A 27689-nucleotide genomic window follows, 5' to 3' on the forward strand; every position below is an offset into this window, starting at 1 on the left:
AGTATAACATGACATATGGGTACAAAAACAAAGCTGATTCAGCAGAATTACAATTTTTGTTACAAATAGGGAACTTGCAATCCAGACTGAGCATGCTCAGACGCAAAGGACTATGGGATTATCTGTGGTTATCGTAATACCTAATCTGGAGCTACCGATAAAAAAAACTCCCACAATAGTCAGGGTAAACTATGAATTGATCATTCGTGGTTGCAAACAATGTAACAGTATTATTGTTTACAATACTAATTTATTAGTATTTATTATCTCATTCCCCATGATGCAACATTCAAAATGGCGAGTTTGCAAGTTCCCAATTACATCACTTCCCTTCTCTGGAATTGCAGATGCACTGTTTGGCTTGTATATCCCCATGTAAGGTTAAAACCATAGATTTCGTTCCTACTCACATTGTTGGAATGCAAATTCTGAGCTATAGCTGTCATACATGATATATATCTTAATTGGAAATTAATTTATCTAAACTATGAATTGTGGAGCTTGCATAGTGATCATATTGCCTAATTATCTAAAAATCATTAATTATGCAAATGAACCATTAAGATTATAAACTACATCAACAAGCTTTTAAGGCCACATGCACTTCTTTACCATCAATGCATGTACTAAATTATCTGAAATTTAAAGCTTGCATTCTAAAGATATTGCCTAATTATTTATGAAAATTACAAATCGTAATTAAAAACTAGATAAAAAACTACATCAAACACGTGTGCTATGTTGTGGTTGATGAATGTACATCAACAAGCTTTAGAGTACATGTAATTATCAAAAGTCAATAATTATGCAAATGACTTATTATTATCAAAAACTATAATAAATGTGCATTTTGTTACCATCAATGAATACAGCAAATTATTTTGAAAGTTGAAGCTTGCATTCTTTAGATACAGCTTTCTTATTGCCGAAGATGAATAATCTATGGAAATGACTCGATTCATCAAAACTAAAAGCTATGGCAACAAACTTAATAGGATGTGCACATTATTATGACCAATATATGCACCAAATTATATCAAATTGAAGCTTGCATTCATAAGATAAAGCCTAATTACTAAAAACCATAAATTATGCAAATGACTAATTAATATTGGATATTTACCAAACTCTACTCAGTTTTTGTCATTACCATATGGATGATAGATGTTTGGCAAGTTTTGGTAGAATTGATAGAGTAGTTTTTGAGATATCATGCTAACAGACAGAGACAACAGACAGACAGACCGAGACACATTCACACACACACACACACACACACACACACACACACACACACACACACACACACACACACACACACAAGCATAACATTACCTTCACTTAATAGGTAAACATGTGACTGAAAAACTCACAGATCCATATAAACTAATGTTACTATTAACTGAAATAAGTGAATTGCTTGTAATAGATATCAATAGTGTATAAAGATGAATGTATATACCTTTCATGCAGGTTTGGATCCTGCTGGTCCCGGATTTGAGGGTGAGTCAACAGAGAACCGTCTTGACCCAAGTGATGCTAACAATGTAGATGCCATACACACAGATGGCGATCCACTGGCCCCTGATCTTGGCTTTGGAATCTGGCAAGAGGTAAGAAATCCTTATTTTCCATGAAGTTTTTTAATTTCTAAACTGGGAGTTGACTTTACAAATTGCATGGTATTAATGTTGATTATGTAACAACAAATTAAGCCTAGGCCTCATATAGGTCATGTGTTAGCAAAGCAATTAACAAATTATATCCTGTGTGTGACTAAATTATTTGGCAGTTCCAGATATCATATTAGCTCTATATTGTAACTATACTCTTTCTATAGTCTGTATCTACCAATGACTGTGTTTACTCTTATGCTAATTTCTCCTTTCCCAATTATTATTTCCCCTCTTTCCATGCTTCTTCCATGTTATTCATAAGGTTGGACATGTTGACTTCTATCCCAATGGTGGCAGGGATCAACCAGGCTGTACTGGACCAGGAAGCGGTAAGAATTGATCATCCTCTGGTATAGACCATTGCTTAGTTCATTTCATCAAATATCCCCTCCAGTATTGAGATAATCTAGATGCTATCCGTGGCTATGAATCTTTTCTCACATCTAGCTCAGTGAGGTCCTGAGATGAAATTTCAAATTCAAACAAAGCCACCCACACATACTATGTTCAGACCACAAGTGTTAGTATCACTCTGAGGTGACACAAAGTAGTAAAACTACTAAGCTGGATTTCGGACTATACGCACACTGAATTTTTGTACCTGACAAAGTTCACATACCAATGTCATCCAATATTAGTATAGCCTTCATTTGTTCCAATCATTTTGCAGTGACCCTGAAATTTAACCCTGGAACCTTCCTTACCTAGGAAACTACTTGTATTAATCAAATGGAATTTTGTGTCAGACACAAAAGATAAGTCGACTCCCTTGTACCTGAATTTAACCCTACTCAGAGTCAATATTAACTGTTCATATTTGGGGTTTTATGTTGGGTAAGACTAGAGTTGACTCATCTGGCCATGGTTAAGTGAGAACCCCCTAACAGTCATTGACATCATGTCTATGTTAATCAATCACAGGCAGGGTCTTGTTGCTTGGTATATGTGCATACATATATTGAATGTCTAGTCACTTGCTTATCGATCCCTGTTGTTACCTTGGCAATATGCACCACCATTTGGCTGTTCAGTATGAATTGACTGTATAACACCTCAAAGGTTGATACCATAGTCATGTGTCTCGGTTTAGTTGAAATAACAAACTACATTAATGGGTAGATTTCTCGGAATTTGGGTAGCACATACCTATGCTAAATCTGTCTGCAAACATTTTTACGAGTGATTTTCAGGTTTTTTTCAACTTATCTAATTCTCTTGATTTCATTTCAGAGGTCTGTGATCATGGCCGTTCTCATGAGTATTATCATGAGTCTATCCGCAGTAGTTGCTTATTCACATCTTACCCCTGTGATAAGGAGGATGTGTGCTCTTCCTGTGGATCAGGGTGCAATTACATGGGATACCCTGCCAACAAGGTGCCCTCTGGTACCTTCTACACGACAACCAGGTCAAGCTCTCCTTTTTGTCAGGGATAGTCAGATACAAACGTCTCGCATATGAATAAGTTACATCAAATTTACCTTTACTGAATGCAATATTCTGAATAGTTTCAGACTTTTCATTCAGTTTCAATGATTTGAATAAACTTGAAGGAAACAAAAGTAGTTGTGTTTGTGTCCTCTTTCTTGTGTTGTACTGATCATAATTATTGTTGATTCCATCAAGTCAGTTGAATGACAGCAGATTGCAATATTAGTCCATGAGCCAGACCCTGATTTTTAGCCAATTCGTACCAAAATGAGGTACCAAATGAAACATTACTTTTCTAAAACCAATTTTTCTCTAGATTTCAAAAATGCTTGATGGACATCTGTGTTTGGTAGCTCTCTAGTAGTAATCTTCATTTAAAGTTACATAACACATAATAAACAAGTCATTGAGAATGACATATCCCCGCTATGATTGGGTTTTAAGGAACTGGCAGTTTATGTTGTCATTTTCTTGATATCACTACTCTGATCACACAACAACACTTGTGACCCTAAATCAAACAGACTTAGATATGTTGTGTCTGCTCGTTGGACATGGGACATGCCTACTCTTCAAGATGATGTCATGGAATAAACCATTCAACAATACAGGATGGGTCGGGTACGGGGGGGGGGGGGGGGGAACCTGTTCAAGCATGTAAGTTATGGCTTTGGACATGAAAACTGTGCCAACAAAATGGCTGCCAGGCAGCCATATCCGATTGTATCACGAAGAAAATGAATATGCACATGTATGTCATAGAACTCTGTGCTAATACCAACTTTGAATGAGATCTGTTCAAGCATGTCTGAGTTATGGCTTTGAACATGGAAAATTCACAAACAAAATGGCTGCTAGGCGGCCATATTGGATAGTATCACAACAACAATGAACATGCACATGTATGTCATAGAACACTGTCCTAATACCAACTTTGAATGAGAAGCATGTATGAGTTATGGCTTTGGACAGGGAAAATTCGCAAACAAAATGGCTGCTTGGTTGGCCATATTGGATCGTATCATAAAACATATGTATGCCATAGCATGTTGCCCCTGTACTAAGTTTGAAAAAAATTGGTCCAGGCATCTCCAAGAAACAGCTGCGGACGGATGGATGGACGGACGGAGGGACGGACAGAGGGATGGACAGACAGACGGAACCCAATCCATAAGTCCCCGTCTGACTTCGTCCGGTGGGGACTAAAAACTACCTAAGTATTAGTGGTAGAGCCAAGGACCTAGAATATAGAGTTCGAATTTTAATCATTGTGCTGTATTTATGCATAATATTAAAAAGTTGCATAATTTCCAAAAGCTACTCATTTGGAATGTCCACCAAGCATTTTTGATATTAGAATAGCATTATACCTCACTGTTGAAAATATCGTTTGGTATCACTTTTTGGTACAATCACCCTATCTGGCTCATGGACTAATTGTCAGGCAGACAAACACAGCAAAGGTGCACACCAGACAGACGGACACTTTCCAAAGCATATAGCACTACAGAACTAGTTCAATTGTGCTAAAAATAGACAACAGAACTTTTTGTTGCACTTTTGTTGTATTTATTCTGAATACATCAAATTAAAAATGTTGGTACAATTTATATTAGGTATAACAAGCAGGATATACATGTACATCATAACCATTACTATGACTTCTTGTTGAAATCCAATTTCAAGATACTTTCTTATTAAAGTGGCCATATGGATGAGAATTTGGTATTTATTTTGGATTTTTATTTGATAAAACAGCTTCACTATGTTTTTCTACTTGAAAAAATAATGTGAAATAACATATACCAAGTCCATGTTCACATCTTGATAAACGGCAAAACATTAAACAATGTGTAAAATGTTTGTTATTGTATGTACAATAACAAACTTTTTACACTTTGTGCATCTTTTTGCAATATATTGATTTATGAACATGGACTTGGTATATGTTATTTCACATTATTTTGGCAAGTAGAAAAACATGGTGAAGCTGTTTTATCAAATAAAAATCCAAAATAAATACCAAATTCTCATCCATATGGCCACTTTAAACTATGAAGAGAGGAAACATTAGTAGTTGTAAACATTGGCTATTTTAGCTAGTGCTTAAAGGTACATGGTCAGCAAATTTTTCAACATTTTTTTTCCAAATAAAAGGTAACTTATATTTTACCGGTAGTACTTTCACCAGTGGCTGCTGGTTTTTAGACTAGTGATAGTGAATGAATAAACTGCTGTGATACCGTAATCTAATAAATAAAATGATGTCATTTTATTCATTCAGTATGAGAATACAGTATCACAGCAGTTAATATGGTAGGAGTTTTGCCAGTGACTGCACTGGTTTTTAGCTAAGTGACAGTGAATGCTAAAATATAAGTAACCTTTTATTTGGAATCAAAAATGGTAAAAAAAAATAATTGCAAGTTTTGCCAGTGACTACACTGGTTTTTAGCCAAGTGACAGTGAATGCTAAAATATAAGTAACCTTTTATTTGGAATCAAAAATGGCAAAAAAAAATAATTGCAAGTTTCAGACCATGTCCCTTTAATCATCTAGAAAAACATTTCATCTTTTGCAATTGCTGTTTTACTTAGCAGTGTGTGACCAATATTACTGACTAATTATGAGCAAAATTACAACCACTGCTTCATTTTCTTTCACGAGTCCCTTGGCTTCATTGTTTACAATACTCAAGTACTTATAAACAAATTGAGTTTTAGCAAGACCAGTAAATGAGGATAGGTGTATGGAACAAGTGAAGAACTACAGCTGTTTTATTTTGTGAAGTAGCCCACAAAGAATTATTACAGCATAATACAACCATTATAGAACTTGTCTCATATGGACTTTACTAGCTGTACATATTTGAATGTTTCGTTGACAGTGCGAACAGGTGACTGGGCAGTCTATGGAAAGAATTTTTTATTATGAATTACATATGCAAAATACAGATGCTGATAGCACACATGCACATAAAATATTACATTGTGAACACTTAAGTTTTTTGTTTGTATCTTCCTTGTTTCATCTGACAGTGATGTTGATTTGTGTTCACAGTGAGATAAAATATTATTCTGTATGCTTGCATGTTATCAACGTCTGTAATTTATGTAATTTGTAATTTAAAAAAACTTGCGCGAGACATACACAAACATCATGTCATCGAAATTGAAACGCTATACTCATCGCTAGTTTGGTAGTAGATTACAATATGTTGAGCCACATTTGGTCAAAAACAAATAAAATTATCTGATTCTCACCTCAATCTTGTACAAACTCAGTGAATGTAAGGCCATACTACTCTGTGTCAAAAAAAACAAGTCTAGAATACACCTGAGGGAGTGGTTTTCATGAAAACCAAAATATAACATATCTTTGGGAATGTTCATACACTGGAAAGAAAACTTGAAGCAAGTCCACTCCAAAATTACAGGGGTTCATTACAAAGAAAACAGACTATGTATTACAATTCCAAAAATATTACTATGCAGTTTGGCAGCCATTCTAGAGTGAAAGAGAAACAACTCTGCCCTTTGGTTTCAAGAATATATATGGCAACTCAAATCAAGGTAAACATAAAACTGTTGCAATTTGAAAATGCAAACATTATAACTGCAACTGTACTAGAACAAACAATAGCACAAAGAATCCTTTTTTTATGGTAGGTTTCAAAACATCTTGCAAATAAAGGGGCTGGACAAACAAATTTCATGTTTCATCAATTCAAGCAACAAACTTGCAGTGAGAAATGTAGGTTACGACTCTGGTAATTGAGTCTTCAGTTTATTAAGATGGGTGCAAACTAGCGGTTCCACTGTTGTGCAATTCTAATCACCCTGTGATCAAGATAGTGTAAATATTGGAAGTACTAAAACAGTACACTGCAAGTTAATGGAAGTCTGTCAATAAAACTCTGCAATGCCTCCCTACTTAGACTATAATTAAACCAATGTCCATTCAATAGCTTATCACTGTTGTATCAAGATGTTGCAACAATAGTTTTAGTTTGTGTCTATCTTCATGAAAGGCTTAATTTCCAGAGTAATATCATACCCTTTGCAACACTGACATGTCAGAAAGATGTCCCATACTGCAATCAGAGAAAGTATTACACAAAACAAGTGGAAGCATTCAAACTGAAAACACAGCCTAGTTAATAGTCTTATACATGTACATACATTTCTGTCATCAGTTCTGCTGTATTACATCACAGCAGAATGTGTTTTGTCATCAGTTCTGTAGGTCTACATCATGACAATGCACATGTAAGTCATCAGTTCTATTGTATTACATCACAGCAGAAGGTGCTATGTCATCAGGGGTGCGTTCGATTTGCCCAATCACAATTAATTTGACGTCATTTCTGGAAACGAGGTTGTAAACAAAATGCTCAATCACGATCATGATTATTTACATGTAAACTTTTTTTAAAGTTTCACACATTACCGATAAATTAAATGATTTTACATCATCAAGATGATTACAATGATAAATTATAAATCTGACTGAACACAAATTATTTACATCATGTTTTTCGTCATATCTAACTTGCTGTCAGTCACGGTGATCCCCCTATGATTACATTGTCCGTCATCTTGTAATCACGTCAATCATGGTTCGGGGCATGATTACTGTGATTACCAATCATGATTGTGATCGATTAATCATGATTATTATTGTGCAAATCAAACATGCCCCAATTCTGTAGTTCTACATTACAGCTGTCTGTCTATGTCACCAGTTCCGTAGTTCTACATCACAGCGGTGTCTGTCTATGTCATCAGTTCTGTAGTTCTACATCACAGCGGTGTCTGTCTATGTCACCAGTTCCGTAGTTCTACATCACAGCGGTGTCTGTCTATGTCATCAGTTCTGTAGTTCTACATCACAGCGGTGTCTGTCTATGTCACCAGTTCCGTAGTTCTACATCACAGCGGTGTCTGTCTATGTCACCAGTTCCGTAGTTCTACATCACAGCGGTGTCTGTCTATGTCATCAGTTCTGTAGTTCTACATCACAGCGGTGTCTGTCTATGTCACCAGTTCCGTAGTTCTACATCACAGCGGTGTCTGTCTATGTCATCAGTTCTGTAGTTCTACATCACAGCGGTGTCTGTCTATGTCACCAGTTCCGTAGTTCTACATCACAGCGGTGTCTGTCTATGTCACCAGTTCCGTAGTTCTACATCACAGTGGTGTCTGTCTATGTCACCAGTTCCGTAGTTCTACATCACAGCGGTGTCTGTCTATGTCACCAGTTCCGTAGTTCTACATCACAGCGGTGTCTGTCTATGTCACCAGTTCCGTAGTTCTACATCACAGCGGTGTCTGTCTATGTCACCAGTTCTGTAGTTCTACATCACAGCGGTGTCTGTCTATGTCACCAGTTCCGTAGTTCTACATCACAGCGGTGTCTGTCTATGTCACCAGTTCCGTAGTTCTACATTACAGCTGTCTGTCTATGTCACCAGTTCCGTAGTTCTACATCACAGCGGTGTCTGTCTATGTCACCAGTTCCGTAGTTCTACATCACAGCGGTGTCTGTCTATGTCATCAGTTCTGTAGTTCTACATCACAGCGGTGTCTGTCTATGTCACCAGTTCCGTAGTTCTACATCACAGCGGTGTCTGTCTATGTCACCAGTTCTGTAGTTCTACATCACAGCGGTGTCTGTCTATGTCACCAGTTCCGTAGTTCTACATCACAGCGGTGTCTGTCTATGTCATCAGTTCTGTAGTTCTACAATACAGCGGTGTCTGTCTATGTCACCAGTTCTGTAGTTCTACATCACAGTGGTGTCTGTCTATGTCACCAGTTCTGTAGTTCTACATCACAGTGGTGTCTGTCTATGTCACCAGTTCCGTAGTTCTACATCACAGCAGTGTCTGTCTATGTCACCAGTTCTGTAGTTCTACATTACAGCAGTGTCTGTCTATGTCACCAGTTCTGTAGTTCTACATCACAGCGGTGTCTGTCTATGTCACCAGTTCCGTAGTTCTACATCACAGCGGTGTCTGTCTATGTCACCAGTTCCGTAGTTCTACATCACAGCGGTGTCTGTCTATGTCACCAGTTCTGTAGTTCTACATCACAGCAGTGTCTGTCTATGTCACCAGTTCCGTAGTTCTACATCACAGCAGTCTGTCTATGTCACCAGTTCCGTAGTTCTACATCACAGCAGTGTCTGTCTATGTCACCAGTTATAAATTTAATTTAGCCAACATTTATCTTCAATCAACAAAGCAATATATGTGACATACTGGTGACTAACATATGTTCAAATCTGAGAAAGTTCTATACAGAAGACAATCAAATTATATGTCAAGTCAGGTAAATAAATAAGTTTATTATTCTAACAGTACTATCAAATGTTAATCAAGCTGGGAGTCATTGTTACCTCTGTGCTCAGTTAAAAAAAAAAGAATCACAAAGACTTGAATGTTCTTTCCTCAACAAATTGTGGGAATAACTACGGATTAACATATGACATTATAATAATGTTATTGAGCTATGTTATCAAGTTACAGCATTAAAGCACCTTGGAGTTTGATTTTCTTTAAGACAGCACCAATGAACATATGTTAAAATGTGACAAGAGGTTGAATAATGAATGACAAGGAAAGAAACTCTCTGACAAGAAATGATTGGTGAATACAGAAATAGTGTACTTCGTTTGGGTAATACAATGGCAGCCAGTTAAATAGAAACAAAATCTGGCAAAATCTTCATTAAGACTGCTACTTTTCGTTGTCTGGCTCAACAAACATCTCACTGAAAATCTTTAGACACATTGCTACATCTTATCATCTGGCAACAACAATTGAAAGAACTCTTGTTACATTTTAATCCATTGACAAGCCTGAGAAAGTATACATTGTTACAAGCTATATGATTTGTAACAATGACCTGCTGAGAGAAAAAACAAGGTACCAATATCAATCAGTAAGATTTTTTGTTGAGCCAGATGCTATTTCGTTTTAAGTCAATACTTCTTTTGTAACACTCAAGGACATTTCGGCATTCACTTAATTGCAATTATTTTTGGTTTGGTACAATCAGTTATATTTTCATGATAATTTTTGCTAACCTGATGGTGTCCCGTAAACAAGGTTAAACTTAGTCAGAATGAATAGAAACTTGTACAGCAGAGATGAGTTTTATTACATGTAAGACTATCTAGTTTTATTTCTTAGTTCCTTTTTTGTATCAACTATCATTTCATTAGTGCAACACCTAAAGGGAATAACTCAAGGGCCAGTGACTGGGAAGTTTTAGTCCACAACATGTAATTTGTTCATATCTAAATTTCAGATTACAATGGGTTGTCACTACAAAACTCTGTTGACTTGAAATCATGTCATACACTGGGGGTGTCACTCCTGAAACTTGTAAATTTCCTTTCAGTTGAATTCAAAGTTATAAACACAGGGGCGTAACTCAATTCATAATGCGTTCAATTCGTGTTCAGTCTAAGGGAATTTCAAGTTGTATACTAAAATAACGCTTCTAGCACTGGTTTGTTCAAACATCCACATGGATGTTACTTTAAAACTGATTTGGTGGTGGTGGCGGTGGAGGCTGTTGATATGGATTATGTTGTTGAGGTGGGACACCCCCTGACATTTGCCGCTGGAGTTGCCTCACTAGTTCAGCAGTCTGTTGTTGCTGTGCTGTCTGCATCTGTTGTTGCTGCTGCTGGGCAAGTAATTGTTGCTGTCTTAAATATGTTTGTCTGTCTTGTTGACTTAGTTGTTGTGCCTGCTGTATGTATGACTGTCCTTGTGATGGCAGACTTGCACTTCTTGGTAAGCCTGCTCTTTGTTGGATTTGACGCTGAAGTCTGTAAGAAAGGATAAAGTTGAAAACATTCTAATTGAATCATGGACAAGTGGCTGGAATGGCTGATAACTTTCTCAAACTCTACTGGTCCATATACCATATCATGGTAATATAAAGGGGAAAACCACTCCAAGAAGTAAAGACATTTTCATAAACTTTGGGTTCTGGAGAGTCAAGTCATGGCTGTACATCACCTACATTATGTACAATTTCAGAGAAACATCAAGTTGAAGTTGTCCTGATTTGGGGATTTCTGCTGTGAGCCAAGTTGCCTCATGGTAGTCAGCAGATATGTTCATACAATGGTTGAACATGAATATTCATGGGGTTTCACTGAAGGTAATAGGCTCTTAGAGGTCACATGTCATGTATATGATGTAAAACCACGACATGACTCTCCACTCCCCATAGTTCATGAAAATGCCTTTATTTCCTTGAGTGGCGACCCCCTTTAAAGGGACACGGAAGATAAGGAATTGATTTGAGGGGTAGTAAATACTTGACTGGTTGAGCTTGAATGAATAAAATAATGCCTTTATAATCTATGTCTTCTCAGAATAAACTTCATTAGACTTTCCCCCTTTAACAGTATCTCGTCTACAGTAGACAGGTGTGGCTGACAACCCCTCCCCCCTCCTCCCCTCTGTCAAGTTGTACAAACTCACCTTGCTGCGGTGGCAGGTATTTGTCGTTGAGACTGTTGTGGTTGAGGTTGCTGTGTTATGTAATGGCCCTGACTTGGTCTCCCCATTTGTTGTAAGATGTTGGGAGTAGGTTGAGACGGTGTACCATAACCTGAGCGATATGTGGGTGATAACATTCCACTGGATGGGGGTACAGGTTCTGGTGGGATGGGCTGTTGTAAGGGCTGGGAACTATAGTTGGGATAGTTAGGTGATACCTATGGAACACAGAAATGAAACAAAAGTGAAATAAGTGGAAGTCTATAATACATGCACATGTATTTGAATTTCTTGACGAGACATCAATTCACAGCTAAAAATGGAATAACATACTGTGACCCTAGATATTTTCGCTACTAGATAATTCAGCGATTTTAAAGTCTTCAGCTAGTTCTCTAAGACTAATTTGTACAAATTACCAGACTGGTACATTGTGTTCATGTACAAGAAGGTAATTTAGTCACTACTTATTTTTACTAATTACCAGGCTGGTACATTGTGTTCATGTACAAGAAGGTAATTTAGTCACTACTTATTTTTACTAATTACCAGGCTGGTACATTGTGTTCATGTATGTAAGAAGGTATTTTAGTCACTACATATTTTTTACGTTTTTGTCTTCAGTGAAAATTTCCAGGTTTGACTGTACATCAAAAGTTGTAGTAAAGTTTGATCTTATCTTTATAGTCTTGTACTTTGTAGACATACTTACACTGGAAGGTTGTGGTTGAGGTATATGTGAGATTGGTTGATCTTGTTGTTTGTACTGTGGAAACATGGCTGGATTTTCACCCGCTCTACTTTGCATGCTTTGACGGATCTGTTGTTGTTGTTGTTGTTGTTGTTGTTGCTGCTGCTGTTGCTGTTGTTGTTGCTGGTGCATCATTCTCTGCTGTCTTTGCTTCTCAATCAAATGATACTGTCAAGGTGAAAAAAAATATTAAGGTGCAATCTTTATTATCACAATTGAACTAACATTTTCATCAAATGCGGGAAAGACATATTGACTTCTTTGACTCTGAGTGATTCTATGGAACCACGGTAAAACACAGGCTAAAATGCTATATGGTAAGAAACCGTTTTAATTAGTAAAATCTAGGGTGACAACCACCCCCCTTAGTAGCACATGCACAACTCTCTGCATGTATAATGAGACACGCAATGCATCTTGGGATGGGTAGACCATAAAGCTATAAAGTAACTGGTATAGACTCTCAAAATACATAATTATCAAGATAACACCATTTTGTTTGTTTTCTTTCCAGTTACTTCCTGTATGACTGGCTTTGTAACATGTTGATACGTGTTCCCAACAATCCTTTGCAATATCAAGGTTAGAAACACCATGTTAAATCAATACATTTTAATCAATTTTGTCTCTGTAGGACCATATGGAGGATTTTGTAATTAAATCATTGACCTTTGACATCACACAGGATTCTGGGAAATCAAAGATGGAGGTTGGTGGATTACAAAACAAAAGAGCATTCACTCATATCGCATGCAAGTACCACATGGTCGACTAGACAACAACTTAAACAAGTTAAACATGCAGTTTCTAGAACTAACCATGCAGTACACAATTTTGAATCTTGTAGTTGAAAACATCTACACATACATTTAGACACAGAGTATCGTGAAATTCTTTACCTTTAGCATTGGATTTCCAAATGAAAATCCCTGCTCTGGTTGCTATAGAAACATTTTAGTATTTTTACATTAGTGTTTTATATGGACCTAGAACTTGCAAAAGTGAAAAAAGTAACCACAACATGGCCAGCTACAATGCAGGACTACATCTGAATCTTTCAAACATCACTTCTTAAAGCTATTTTGAAATTGAGAATTTTTCTTCTTCATTCAGTCACATCGATGTCAAAGTTCAAAGTTCAAAGATCAGTACTCATTGGTTGTGTTTTGGCTAAGGTGCACCTTGATAACAAGGAGTGAAATATGGTAAAATGTATAGCCTCTGTCCCCTAATGTTTGGAGTGATAACTCATTTGGGCTATAAAGGAACGCTAGCGGATTTCACCTATTTTCCATCATGATTTACTCAAACACTGATTTGGTAAAAATATACCAGGACACTCTAGTACTCTTTAGCCCACAATCAGACTTGTCCATGTATCTTTAAAAAAAACTACATAAGGAAAGGCTTGCACCTGCATAAAATCACCCACCCTGCAATCTAGCGGCTAGATGACATGCACTAGTTGATGTTTAAATTACATTCAGGTTAGGAATCTCTGGGATATTCTCTGAAGACTGAATCCTAACTTTTCTACACAGGCATGCATGATAGTTCATGTCATTTCAAAAATGCTTAGTGGGATGTTACCACAGTGGCAATTATGGTTTTGGCTTACTAAGGCAAAAAAAGAGAATTTTTTCTGGTCAGCACGCACATCACTAAGTTAAATATGTTGGTCTTTTTGTGTGTGTGTTTTTCAAGCCCATGTAGATCCGTGAGGAAACACAAAAATAACCCTCCCTACTTCAGTGAAGACAACTGCAGAGCAAATCATGAACAAGCAAATGACATCTGCCCCACATACACACTTGCTCTAAAGTACTGAATAATGAATAAAAAGAACAGTAACTGCAATGATTGGTAGACTGAGTGACAGGAATGTTGAGAAGTAAAAAAAAATTGCATCATTGCACCATTTTAGACAAACTGTCCTGACCAGAAACAGTTCTTTTTTTGGCTTACTAAAAATAAACACAAACTAAAGCTAGTATTGTTGTATGATATGACAGATTACACAAGTGAGTGATAGTGGTGCTTTGTACATAGACTCTACACAAAGCAGGGTCTATAAGTAAACACTGGAAGTCTCAAAAATGTAAACTGCAAGATTGTTGAAGTCATCAGAAATGCTACCCTTCTGTGGTCTAATAAAACCAATATCCATTCAATAGTTTTAGTCTGTGTCTATCTAAATAAACCAAAACCTCAAATGCCGCTGTTGTATGATTCATCTACACACCCTAAACACCCATTTCCCCATTACACCTCTCTAGTTATTAAGACATTTATACTGCACCATAGTCATGGGGGTGTTCTCCCAGAAGGGGGTGTTCTCCCATAGAAAGGTATATGGGTATGTGCAGCCCAAATGGGTCACTTTTTGATGAAAAAATTCCTAAACATGGGTTGACTCCCGGGGCAAACACTTTTCATACTCATACTGGCACTAACATTTCTTGGCATTCTGTTATTATTACATGCATTTATCAAAACCAGCAAATTCTGTAAAAAGTATATTTGGTCATGTGATTTGAAACACTCATGCTCATTTGCATACAGGTATTCAATACTTTTTTCAGTAGTGCACTACAGAGCAAATACCAATAATAATACCAATAGTATGCCTGTGTAATGCATCGTAATAATTACTTGATAAAATAATAACTTTAACGCCAAACTTTAGTCATATAAACATATACGATAAACTATAACATTTAATGATAAAATTTCCCATTCATACTGGAAACTTTTTACATGAAGCCTTTAACCATAGGAAAATCTTTATCTACAACTGAGACGTATTTGCTATTTATTTATTTTATTTATTTATTTATTTAATTTGATATTGTTTGTGTCCTATCATAAAGCCAGAGGGCTGGATGTGGCTCTTTTTTTGTAAGTTTTATTCATGTATTGTATAATTTGATAAATCCATGTAGGATACCTTAATAAATGTTAACATAACATACGATATGATACTTACTTGTGTCATTTGTGCAGGTACCTGATTAGTATCATTTCTTCCTCTAAGATATCTATTCAAGGCTCTTTTAGCTGCTGGTGTTGATCCACTACGATCTAAGCGGCCACCTAAAAGTCAATAATAAATATTAAAACATGTGGCAATTATGCACAGAATCAATAAGAGGTACAGCATCAGAACAACAGTTAAGATGGTCTTTTTGCTAAAGTTTAAATGGAAGAATAACGGGGGTGGGGAGGGGGGTATCTGGTGATACTTTCATGGTGTTGTATTGTATTACCCCACACATGACCCTTGACTACGTACACAACAACCAGTATTGGTGCTTGTACGTCTATGATACAGACACAGATACAGATACAGATACAGATACAGATACAGATACAGATACAGATACAGATACAGATACAGATACAGATACAGATACAGATACAGATACAGATACAGATACAGATTTCCATACTTGCATGTAAGGTAGTGTTTGATAAGATTTTGAACTCCTGTAACAAAGGTTTGGGGATATCTGGTATAAAACTTTTATACATTTCTATACCAGTGGGAACCCCATGAATTACTCTTTTAATTTGAATATGTTTTACCTACTAGCCATCCAAAATGAAAACTTTGTGGTATTTCATTTGCTTATGTCCTAGTCAGATCATGTGACAATCAGGTGGTATTAGTTCTTTATCATGTGATAACAAGATGCATAAATGATTGGTTGTTATACTTACCAGGTGGCATATGTTGCTGTGAGTAATATGATGCCTGTTGTGGTACCATGTAGTTTTGTGGCTGTGGCATACCAAAGTTGGGTTGGTCTTGTGGGAAGGCCATGGGTCCACGGCCGAATGCGTATTGCTAATATAAAACAAAGAAAGATTCTACATTAGCTTTGAAAAGTTATAACTATATAAATCTATCTAAACTGAATTAACAATTGAGGTGGGGCACAGTGTGACTGTCTCATTAGGTCTGTTAGAACTATGATACATATAGAGTCTGTAAGTGTACGTTTTATTATTCATACAGTGGTGGAAATGAAGTACAACACAACACAGCACAACCCGACACAGCACAGTACAACACAACACGACACGACACAACACAGCACACACAACACAACACAACACAACACAGCACGACCCGACACAGCACAACACAACACAGCATGACCCGACACAGCACAACACAACACAGCACAGCACAGCACAGCACAGCACAGCACAGCAAAGCACAACACAACACAACACAACACAACACAACACAACACGACACGACACGACACAACACAACACAACAACACAACATGACACGACACAACACAAGTGTTCAAATATGACTCATAAATCTTCAAAGAGGAATAACTGAATTACAATGTTTGTACATCATTACCCCAAAATGGTCCATTGCACACTTTTAACATCTCAATTCTGTGATATTACTCGCAATGGCACAAAAAGAGCAACAAAGGAGACTCCCCTAAAATATATTTGATTTCTTTTCAGTTTATCATGATACCCAAACCTGGCATCTGATGACAAACGAGCTGAGTACAAAATAGTATTGCATAGCTGTCAAATTAACTTGAATATTTTTAACACAGTGACCTACGTCAGAAGAAGCTTTCTGGTATGACGAAGCAGCTGGTTTTCTTTTTGGGCGCTGTCGTTTCTTTTTTGGTTCAGCAGCTGGTTTGGTTTCAGTTTGATTATTGACGGTATCATTGGTAGTCTTCTCTGCTTCCTGACTGGCAGCTGGAGGTGGTTCTTCCTCATCTGGTGGTATTGGTGGTGGTTCCAGGAAGTAGCTACTAGCCTTACGTTTTACATGTGTATGATAAAGTAACAAACGATGCTGTTCTTCATACTTCAGTGGTTTGCGTTCAAGTTTTTGTGCACCAAACCATGCCCAAGACAGTGGTGCAGGATTTTTGTGACCTTCTAGCATGTCCCATGGTATGACTTTCTGTTTTGAAGACACTTGTAAACCCTACACAAATATATAAAATTATAGAACAATGGTAGTTTTCATAAAGTACTGCCCAACTTTGCTAAAAGCTCATAACAGCACAACAGCTCTATGTACTTCCTCAACTTTCTGGGGAACATACAATCCATTGCAGCCATATATACGAGCTTGGATTAAGGCATTCACATTGCAACCTCTATCCTACCAGGTACCCAATTGTACAGCTGGGTTGATTGGGGTACAATCATGGTATGGTACAGTTAAAATCAGTTCATGCAGATATGTGAGTGAACATACACATGGATACATTTTTTTCCTTTAATTTTTAACTGTAACTGTTCAGCGCTTTTGAATATTTGTTTTAAAATAGAAAGGGCGCTATAGAAAATAAATAAATGTAAACGTAAATAGATGGATGGACACAGATGGAACTCAATATAATATAGTTGGGCAGTGCCTGTTGGGAACTAAAAAGATAGATAAACTTACTTGTTTTTTATCAATAGAGTCAAAACCTGCTATCTTGTTTCCCTTGGTATCAATAAGACTTCCCATTGGCTCACAAGTGATAGCTTCACAACTTTGTTTAGGTAAGGGTAACAATTGACGAACCTTATCAATACCATCAGAGTGTTTGTCACCTAACTCTTTCTGTAGGATTGAATATATCGACTGTAAATAATTTTACAATTTGGAATTATTAAGACATGTTCATCATAGTATTTCAAATAAGTTACAATACGACATACAATATGACAATTCTATTTTTAAACCTGCACTAGCTGCAACTGGGATTTTTTTTCATCAAAAAAAACAAAGCTATATTCACTAAAAATTGGTCAATTATTTATATAAAAAATTGTATCTGTGAATTAGTGGTCAATGTTATCAGAAGGTAGTGTAGTGGTAAGTTTAAATCTTGAGTTAAGGCCTGGTTTTGAATCTGCCACCGTGTAAAAACTGTACTGGTCAGTGTAACTGGAGTACCATTTTTTGATCAGACAACCACAACATATTCACTGAAAATTGTTAAAATACCAAGAATTAGACATTGTATGTGTTAATCAGTGGTCGATATTATCCATTAGTTGTACAGAAACAGGTTAAAATTGTGATCACCCTTGAGGGTGTTGATTTTTGGAAGTGGACGAAAATATGAATTGATTTATCATGGATACAGCTACAAAAACTATGTTTACCCACAGGTGATGTAATACTACTCTGGGTGTACAGATATTACAAGTAAATTATTGTACCTAACAAAACGAGTTAAAAACATCATTCCAGTTACAACTAGTGCAGTTCTAACATTTTAACACATGGTACATGAATAATACAATTTCCTCATTGTCAATGATATTTGATGCATTCCAACCCTGTCAAATTACTAGAAGTCAGGGGTTAACAAATCATTTTGTGAACTGGTGGGTCCCCAGATCAGTGCCTTAAAAAATTCAGTGGTCCTGCTGAAAGAATTAGTGGTCCCAGGTCCCGCTAATGTGAAAAATTAAATTTAGCTATGAATCTGTATATTCAGACGACTTTTTAACACAGTTATTAACAGTAAAGTACTGGTCCAACAGACCAGACAAGGTAAAATTTGTGTGGTCCTCCCCCAAAATTCACGAGTCTCGGACCCAGGACCAGTGGATTTGTTCACCCCTGGAAGTGTATGTATTTTGGCACACAAACATTTTCTCAACAGAAAGACAATTTTTCACAATTTGGTTCTACTTCATTTTGTTGGTATACAGTGTATTTATGGCCATATCACTTTTGTAATTGTATTGATTTTTAAATCTGTTTTATGATTATTCAGAATTTATGATTGAAAGTGATTCAATTTTCCAATGATTCATTTTTGTGCAAGGATTGTTTCTGTTAAAAAAGATTTACAAAATTCAGAGCCAAAATGAGATTGTTTTTATAATATTGACTTTAGTGAAAATAAATTGAAGTTTTCTTAAATAAAGTAACAAGTATATGATTAAGAGGGTTTATTTCTGAGGCACATTCTTGATGTGAAATCAAAGAAGTAATACGGTGAACTCCATACTTGCCTTTAATTTTTTGATGAGATTCTGATGTTGTCTTTTGTTTTCTTCACCAGGACACTGACCAGCAGCCATATCACTTGCCATTGTACCATTTAATAACACAGACAACATGTCTAATACTGTAGTAAACAATTCACTGGCACATACACAAAAAAAGACAGAATAATTTTAAATTAATCCATTGCTTGGCTAGTTCAATATTATTCCCAAATATTTTTCTTCATTCAGCCAAGGAAAATACAAGTGACCTAAGGGGCTTTGTCACTACGAGTAGCTCGACTTGATAATTATAATCGATTCTATTGTTTACTTTCCTGCTAAAAATCAATGTGGTAACGTGTGTGTGTGTGTGTGTGTGTGTGTGTGTGTGTGTGTTTGTGTGTGTGTGTGTCATATCTCATGAAGGAAACACCAACGAAGGCATCTTCATTTTTCCTGTAGTTATCAACTGAAGTAGTAACAATGTATACATACCCACTTGTATGGATATCAACAGTACCCGTAGTTATCAACTGAAGTAGTAACAATGCAAATTCAGTTGTCCATTGATTACTTCTCAGTATGGTATCAAACATACTACCAACCTGTCAAAAACAATTCCATCAACAAATTTACTAAAAATACAATCCAAAGAACAATAACACAGAGATATTGATGAAGAGGTTATCTCAACAAATTTACAAAGAAAAGTTTGGCCAAACTATTCTGTTTGATTCTTTCTGCAATATGTTTGTTGGTATACACTTAGTATTATAAATGTTATTTATATCCCACATAGTTGTTTCTATTTCATCATATATGAATGCTTTGGTATACCAACTATTGGATTTGTAAAACCATTCACTTGAATTTTAAAAAACAATAAACTTGGCTTAGAACTCTCTAATCTTTCTTACGGAAAGTGGAGAGAGTTTAACTAAGTCTGGTGTGTACTATGATGTGTGACTTGTGAACTCACATACAAAGTAATATCTTACCAAACTAAGTCTGGTGTGTACTATGATGTGTGACTTGTGAACTCACATACAAAGTAATATCTTACCAAACTAAGTCTGGTGTGTACTATGATGTGTGACTTGTGAACTCACATGCAAAGTAATATCTTACCAAACTAAGTCTGGTGTGTACTATGATGTGTGACTTGTGAACTCACATACAAAGTAATATCTTACCAAACTAAGTCTGGTGTGTACTATGATGTATGACATGTGAACTCACATACAAAGTAATATCTTACCAAACTAAGTCTGGTGTGTACAATGATGTGTGACTTGTGAAGTCAAATACAAAGTAATATCTTACCAAACTAAGTCTGGTGTGTACTATGATGTGTGACTTGTGAACTCACATACAAAGTAATATCTTACCAAACTAAGTCTGGTGTGTACTATGATGTATGACTTGTGAACTCACATACAAAGTAATATCTTACCAAACTAAGTCTGGTGTGTACTATGATGTGTGACTTGTGAACTCGCATACAAAGTAATATCTTACCAAACTAAGTCTGGTGTGTACTATGATGTGTGACTTGTGAACTCACATACAAAGTAATATCTTACCAAACTAAGTCTGGTGTGTACTATGATGTATCACTTGTGAACTCACATACAAAGTAATATCTTACCAAACTAAGTCTGGTGTGTACTATGATGTGTGACTTGTGAACTCACATACAAAGTAATATCTTACCAAACTAAGTCTGGTGTGTACTATGATGTGTGACTTGTGAACTCACATACAAAGTAATATCTTACCAAACTAAGTCTGGTGTGTACTATGATGTATGACTTGTGAACTCACATACAAAGTAATATCTTACCAAACTAAGTCTGGTGTATACTATGATGTGTGACTTGTGAACTCACATACAAAGTAATATCTTACCAAACTAAGTCTGGTGTATACTATGATGTGTGACTTGTGAACTCACATACAAAGTAATATCTTACCAAACTAAGTCTGGTGTATACTATGATGTGTGACTTGTGAACTCACATACAAAGTAATATCTTACCAAACTAAGTCTGGTGTATACTATGATGTGTGACTTGTGAACTCACATACAAAGTAATATCTTACCAAACTAAGTCTGGTGTATACTATGATGTGTGACTTGTGAACTCACATACAAAGTTATATCTTACCAAACTAAGTCTGGTGTGTACTATGATGTATGACTTGTGAACTCACATACAAAGTAATATCTTACCAAACTAAGTCTGGTGTGTACTATGATGTGTGACTTGTGAACTCACATACAAAGTACTATCTTACCAAACTAAGTCTGGTGTGTACTATGATGTGTGACTTGTGAAGTCACATACAAAGTAATATCTTACCAAACTAAGTCTGGTGTGTACAATGATGTGTGACTTGTGAACTCACATACAAAGTACTATCTTACCAAACTAAGTCTGGTGTGTACTATGATGTATGACATGTGAACTCTCATACAAAGTACTATCTTACCAAACTAAGTCTGGTGTGTACTATGATGTGTGACTTGTGAACTCACATACAAAGTAATATCTTACCAAACTAAGTCTGGTGTGTACTATGATGTGTGACTTGTGAACTCACATACAAAGTAATATCTTACCAAACTAAGTCTGGTGTGTACTATGATGTATGACTTGTGAACTCACATACAAAGTAATATCTTACCAAACTAAGTCTGGTGTGTACTATGATGCATCACTTGTGAACTCACATACAAAGTTATATCTTACCAAACTAAGTCTGGTGTGTACTATGATGTGTGACTTGTGAACTCACATACAAAGTAATATCTTACCAAACTAAGTCTGGTGTGTACAATGATGTGTGACTTGTGAACTCACATACAAAGTAATATCTTACCAAACTAAGTCTGGTGTGTACTATGATGTGTGACTTGTGAACTCACATACAAAGTACTATCTTACCAAACTAAGTCTGGTGTGTACTATGATGTGTGACTTGTGAACTCACATACAAAGTACTATCTTACCAAACTAAGTCTGGTGTGTACAATGATGTATGACTTGTGAACTCACATACAAAGTAATATCTTACCAAACTAAGTCTGGTGTGTACTATGATGTGTGACTTGTGAACTCACACACAAAGTAATATCTTACCAAACTAAGTCTGGTGTGTACTATGATGTGTGACTTGTGAACTCACATACAAAGTAATATCTTACCAAACTAAGTCTGGTGTGTACTATGATGTGTGACTTGTGAACTCACATACAAAGTAATATCTTACCAAACTAAGTCTGGTGTGTACTATGATGTGTGACTTGTGAACTCACATACAAAGTAATATCTTACCAAACTAAGTCTGGTGTGTACTATGATGTGTGACTTGTGAACTCACATACAAAGTAATATCTTACCAAACTAAGTCTGGTGTATACTATGATGTGTGACTTGTGAACTCACATACAAAGTAATATCTTACCAAACTAAGTCTGGTGTGTACTATGATGTGTGACTTGTGAACTCGCATACAAAGTAATATCTTACCAAACTAAGTCTGGTGTGTACAATGATGTGTGACTTGTGAAGTCAAATACAAAGTAATATCTTACCAAACTAAGTCTGGTGTGTACTATGATGTGTGACTTGTGAACTCACATACAAAGTAATATCTTACCAAACTAAGTCTGGTGTGTACTATGATGTATGACTTGTGAACTCACATACAAAGTAATATCTTACCAAACTAAGTCTGGTGTATACTATGATGTGTGACTTGTGAACTCACATACAAAGTAATATCTTACCAAACTAAGTCTGGTGTGTACTATGATGTGTGACTTGTGAACTCACATACAAAGTAATATCTTACCAAACTAAGTCTGGTGTGTACTATGATGTGTGACTTGTGAACTCTCATACAAAGTAATATCTTACCAAACTAAGTCTGGTGTGTACTATGATGTGTGACTTGTGAACTCACATACAAAGTAATATCTTACCAAACTAAGTCTAAGCTGAAGGGCTTCATGCATCATTTTACGACTCTTTGGGTCTTCCCATCGGTCCTGTACATCAAATCAAAGAAAAAAAACAAATCAGTCATAAATGCTATATGGTAACTTCATTTTTGCACTTCTAACCAAACTTCGAAATCTTTCACACCTTCAATGATAACAGGTTCTGTATTTACCACTGAGATGTTGATAAGTAGATTAAAATTGACTGGATTTCCAGTATTTTAAAGTGTTTGCCATCATGTTTGTACATTGCATTGATCGTAGTGGTGTGGTTTACTTCATATATAAACATGTCAATGTTACACTTGTGAACATTTGTTTAGGAGGAGAGAAGGGGGTTTGGTCCTATATGAATGAAGTTCACTTATTGACCTTGTGCGACAGTGTGTGATCATTCCTAAGTCTACCTGTCTGTCTGTCTGTCTGTCTACATGTATGTCTGTCTGTCTGTCTGTCTGTCTGTCTACATGTCTGTCTGTCTGTCTGTCTGTCTACCCGTGTCTGTCTACATATGTTTGTCTGTCTACCTGTGTCTCTGTCAACATGTCTCTCTGCCTGTCTCTCTGTCTGTCTGCATGTCTGTTTGTCTGTCCACCCATGTCTGTCTACATGTCTGTCTGTCTGCATGTGTCTGTTTGTCTGTCCACCCGTGTCTCTGTCTACATGTCTGTGTACCCGTGTCTCTGTTTACCTGTATCTCTGTCTGCCTGTCTCTGTCTCTCTGCATGTCTGTTTGTCTGTCTACCTGTGTCTTTGTCTGCATGTCTGTCTGTGTCTTTGTCTGTCTGCATGTGTCTGTTTGTCTGTCCACCTGTGTCTCTGTCTACATGTCTGTGTACCCGTGTCTCTGTCTCTGTCTACCTGTATCTCTGTCTGCCTGTCTCTCTGTCTGTCTGCATGTCTGTTTGTCTGTGTCTTTGTCTGTCTGCATGTCTGTTTGTCTGTCTCTGTCAACAAACATTTGTCACAGAGTCACTACTTACATCTTTTGGTGATTGTAGGAACTGAGTCAGCTGTGTTTGTAGCGATGTCAGTAACCCTTCTCTCTGTTCATCCTGTCCTTTCAAACAAGTCAGTACCAATGATAGAAATGGTTGATGACTGAGTAGTGACATACTAAAACAAAAAAGAAATATACAATTATTAATGACATCCTTTCAAGTACTCACCAATAACATGAATGGTGTGCACAATCAAGTCTAAAAACTGTTTTAATATTGAATGACGTACGTGTCAACAGTGAAACATATCATTCCATGTTTGAATTCAAATTCAAATGCGTTTTTGAAAGCTTACAATATGTTGCACGCATAGTGTCTGCTATGATACACAAGAAATGGCGTGATTTTCAAAACTGACCCTGAGGGTCAAAGGTCAAGCCATAAAAGATGCTCTATGGGATAGGTACTTGATTATAGCCTCTACATATTAAAGCTTTTGAGATGTGGCATAATTAGTGATTTTTTAATGAAAACATGACAGTTATTTGGTCAAACTTGATAATATCATGAAACAAAGTGGTATGAATACAGCCACTATAGTATATCACATTTGTGCTTGGTTTGAATAAAATCAGATATGATATAACAAGAACAGACAGGCAGATAAAGGAATGGATGGACAGAGGCACAGACACAGCCAATTGTAATAGCCCCTTCCCCTACTTCATGTGTAGTATCTGGAAAGGGGGGGGGGGCTAGATATCAGGCTTTGTGTGTGTACACATTGTCTTACCTTTTCTGTGCATTTTTGTCCTTGTCCTTGTAGCCTTTAGAAGATGAGAAACAACTATGTCCACTTTCTAGAACATTGCCGGCTGCTTTTAAGACTCTACCCTGTACTGCACTTGGTAACTTGGATATCAATGGTGCCACCAGCCATACACTACCTCGTTCTTGTTCAACTCTGTAAAAGTACAAGTTACGATCAAAATCAACACTAAATATAAAATGCATTGCACTTTCTGACACAGCCTTATATTGTCTGTACTGCCCTTTCAGACAGCTGATAGTTTAAAACTTGTTTGGTTGATTATGTATTGTCATCACAAAAGGCGTATGTTTTTCAATGCCAGATTATTTTAGTTGAATACGCACAAAAGCTTTTTCTGCAGAAATAATTCCCGCTAACACTTATGACCTGCCATATTTCATCATTCAGCTCTTGTGACAGCAGTCAATAGCAGTTGCTTGCTTGCTTGCTTGCTTGATTGATTGATTGATTGATTGATTGACTGATTGATTGATTGATTGACACATCCCTTTTCCAGAAGCAATGTTCAGTAAGCCTTACCTTAATTGTTGGGTAGTCAGTTTTCTTTTACCTCCAGCTGTACCATTCATGATTCCAATCCTAACATTTTCTTCAGTTTGTTGTTGGAATACTTCAATAGTAGCTTTAGCTATGTTGTCTAATAATGTATTCATTTCAGAAGCTGGACATTGTTTAAACATTAGCTGTAACTCCAGACATGACACTCTCAATGTCCACTGATCCAGAGTCTGAAAGTAACAAGTAATACCACACTTCATGAACGTGCAAGATGCAGCTTACAAATTTCCATTCCAATTTGCATATGACAATGCAATACAAGTGTCCTGTATTTATTGATATATTAAAATACATCATATCACTCCTTCCATATCACCCTGCTCTATCTATGAAAGGGGTTAACTGATCATGTGTCATGGCATACACCCTGTCATGGCATACCTTACAGACTACTCTGTGGGTTACTATTTCACCAAAGACATGTAAACTTTTGAGAGACGACAAACAGTTGATATTTAGTGAAAGCAAAACTAAAGCTTTCGTCCACACCTGTGGACTTGTACATCAGTCTGATGTCCTGGGTTGGTCACATGACTCAGCACTGGAGTAACATGACAAATGAATAGCATCCCAGATGTGTGAAAATTGAAAAACAACCCCATCCCAGTTAGAATCCAAGTTTTTACTTGTAAATACAGACAACTTCCTTTACACCATGTTGAAACCAACATTGCTCCTTGTCAAGTACTTTCCACATTATCCCAGTTAATCTTACAATCTTGGCACACTATGAATTTATCTACAAACTTCTTAACTGTTATATGGTACTTGGACACTAGTGAACTGAAGGAGAACATGGTGTTGACTGTGATAGCATAGGTGAGACAGAACATACCCTTTTGTAGAATGACAAAATGTTTACATAGTTACGTCTATTTTTGGTCATTTACTGAATTGTAATACTTACACGTAGGATTCTTCCTATGGTTTGTTTTTGTTCACTATCAGACACATTGCCTTCATTGGCAGTAGGTATACCATTAGGGTAACAAATTAGCTGAAGTAAATGCTGGGCCTGTAACACAAAGGTGGGATATTCATTTATTAGGAAAGTATCATTTCTCATCTCATTTCATCTCATCTCATCTCATCTCATCTCATCTCATCTCATCTCATCTCATCTCATCTCATCTTATCAGAGTCTATGGCATGCATATTAGATTACAGTCCTATTTTACTGTATGTTCTTCATAAGTACTATGAAATCCGAGGTACTATGTATTTCCTTTTGATATATCACTTTGCTGTCAAACATTGTATATAACTATGGTAGGGGACAGGCTTGAATAGCTGTAAGCTAAATCCTGATTCCCCTATTTACCCACGAAATAGTATTTTTGTATGTGTATCTGTAATGTTCATTTGTGCTTTTGGGTAAATAAACACTATATATTTTACAGAGTGATAGTACATGTAGCTATGGACAATCTACACGTACAGACTATCAAGTAATTTGATACTATACACCTAGATATTTTCACCATTAGAAAATTTCTGATTTTACAGTCTTCAACTTGTTCTCTAAGACTAATTTTTACTGATTACCAGACTGGTGCATTGTGTTCATGTACAAGAAGGTATTATAGGCACTACTTATTTTTGCCCATTATAGATATTATCATATACCCAGCATCAATTCCAATGCAATTCAATGGAGAGAACGTGCATCAAACCCAGGCAATAATTTTCCATATCACACCCCCCGGCACACTTTGCCCAAATATGGCAAGTGGCGCACTCATCCATATCTGTTTGACATTTGCTCAGTGATTTTGCTTTGTTACTTTCTTCACTATTTTTACATTTTTGCGAATAAAATAATATTTCACTACCAATTTATGTGATTTCGATGTTTCCATGCCACTACATTGGGTATATCATAAAACCTTCATGACCCGGATATGGGTTTTACAGACCTCAGTAGTACGGCTTATCGGCCTTCCTAAAGTCGGGGCCCTTCTGCTGTACAACCTCTG

At 36.5% G+C, this 27689-nt stretch overlaps 2 protein-coding genes across 4 annotated transcripts in view; one reads left to right on the forward strand and one right to left on the reverse strand.

The window, feature by feature from the left end:
• The window catches only part of LOC144442662 (pancreatic lipase-related protein 2-like), an 8045-nt gene extending 4933 nt beyond the window's left edge, over positions 1-3112 (forward strand). The window contains exons 4-6 of the mRNA XM_078132040.1: positions 1474-1613; positions 1939-2005; positions 2907-3112. Coding sequence (XP_077988166.1) covers positions 1474-1613; positions 1939-2005; positions 2907-3112 — 413 coding nt within the window. The remainder of the gene's footprint in view (positions 1-1473; positions 1614-1938; positions 2006-2906) is intronic.
• A 5372-nt stretch (positions 3113-8484) lies between these two features.
• Positions 8485-27689, reverse strand: part of LOC144442188 (mediator of RNA polymerase II transcription subunit 12-like protein) — a 43355-nt gene continuing 24150 nt past the window's right edge. The window contains exons 24-38 of one of the 3 annotated variants that reach the window (XM_078131460.1): positions 26621-26728; positions 25675-25883; positions 25117-25287; positions 24366-24498; positions 23365-23430; positions 19872-19981; positions 19401-19533; positions 17830-17991; positions 16984-17361; positions 16104-16230; positions 15370-15476; positions 13283-13324; positions 12345-12551; positions 11615-11850; positions 8485-10950 (exon numbers count right to left, since the gene is read on the reverse strand). In XM_078131460.1, coding sequence (XP_077987586.1) covers positions 10656-10950; positions 11615-11850; positions 12345-12551; positions 13283-13324; positions 15370-15476; positions 16104-16230; positions 16984-17361; positions 17830-17991; positions 19401-19533; positions 19872-19981; positions 23365-23430; positions 24366-24498; positions 25117-25287; positions 25675-25883; positions 26621-26728 — 2484 coding nt within the window. In that variant the 3' untranslated portion in view covers positions 8485-10655. Of the gene's footprint in view, positions 10951-11614; positions 11851-12344; positions 12552-13282; positions 13325-15369; positions 15477-16103; positions 16231-16983; positions 17362-17829; positions 18013-19400; positions 19534-19871; positions 19982-23364; positions 23431-24365; positions 24499-25116; positions 25288-25674; positions 25884-26620; positions 26729-27689 lie in introns of all 3 variants that reach the window. The other 2 variants (XM_078131459.1, XM_078131461.1) reach the window with 2 other exon arrangements.

This window comes from Glandiceps talaboti, chromosome 11, assembly GCF_964340395.1.
Source record: "Glandiceps talaboti chromosome 11, keGlaTala1.1, whole genome shotgun sequence".
Classification (NCBI taxonomy): Eukaryota; Metazoa; Hemichordata; class Enteropneusta; family Spengelidae; genus Glandiceps; species Glandiceps talaboti.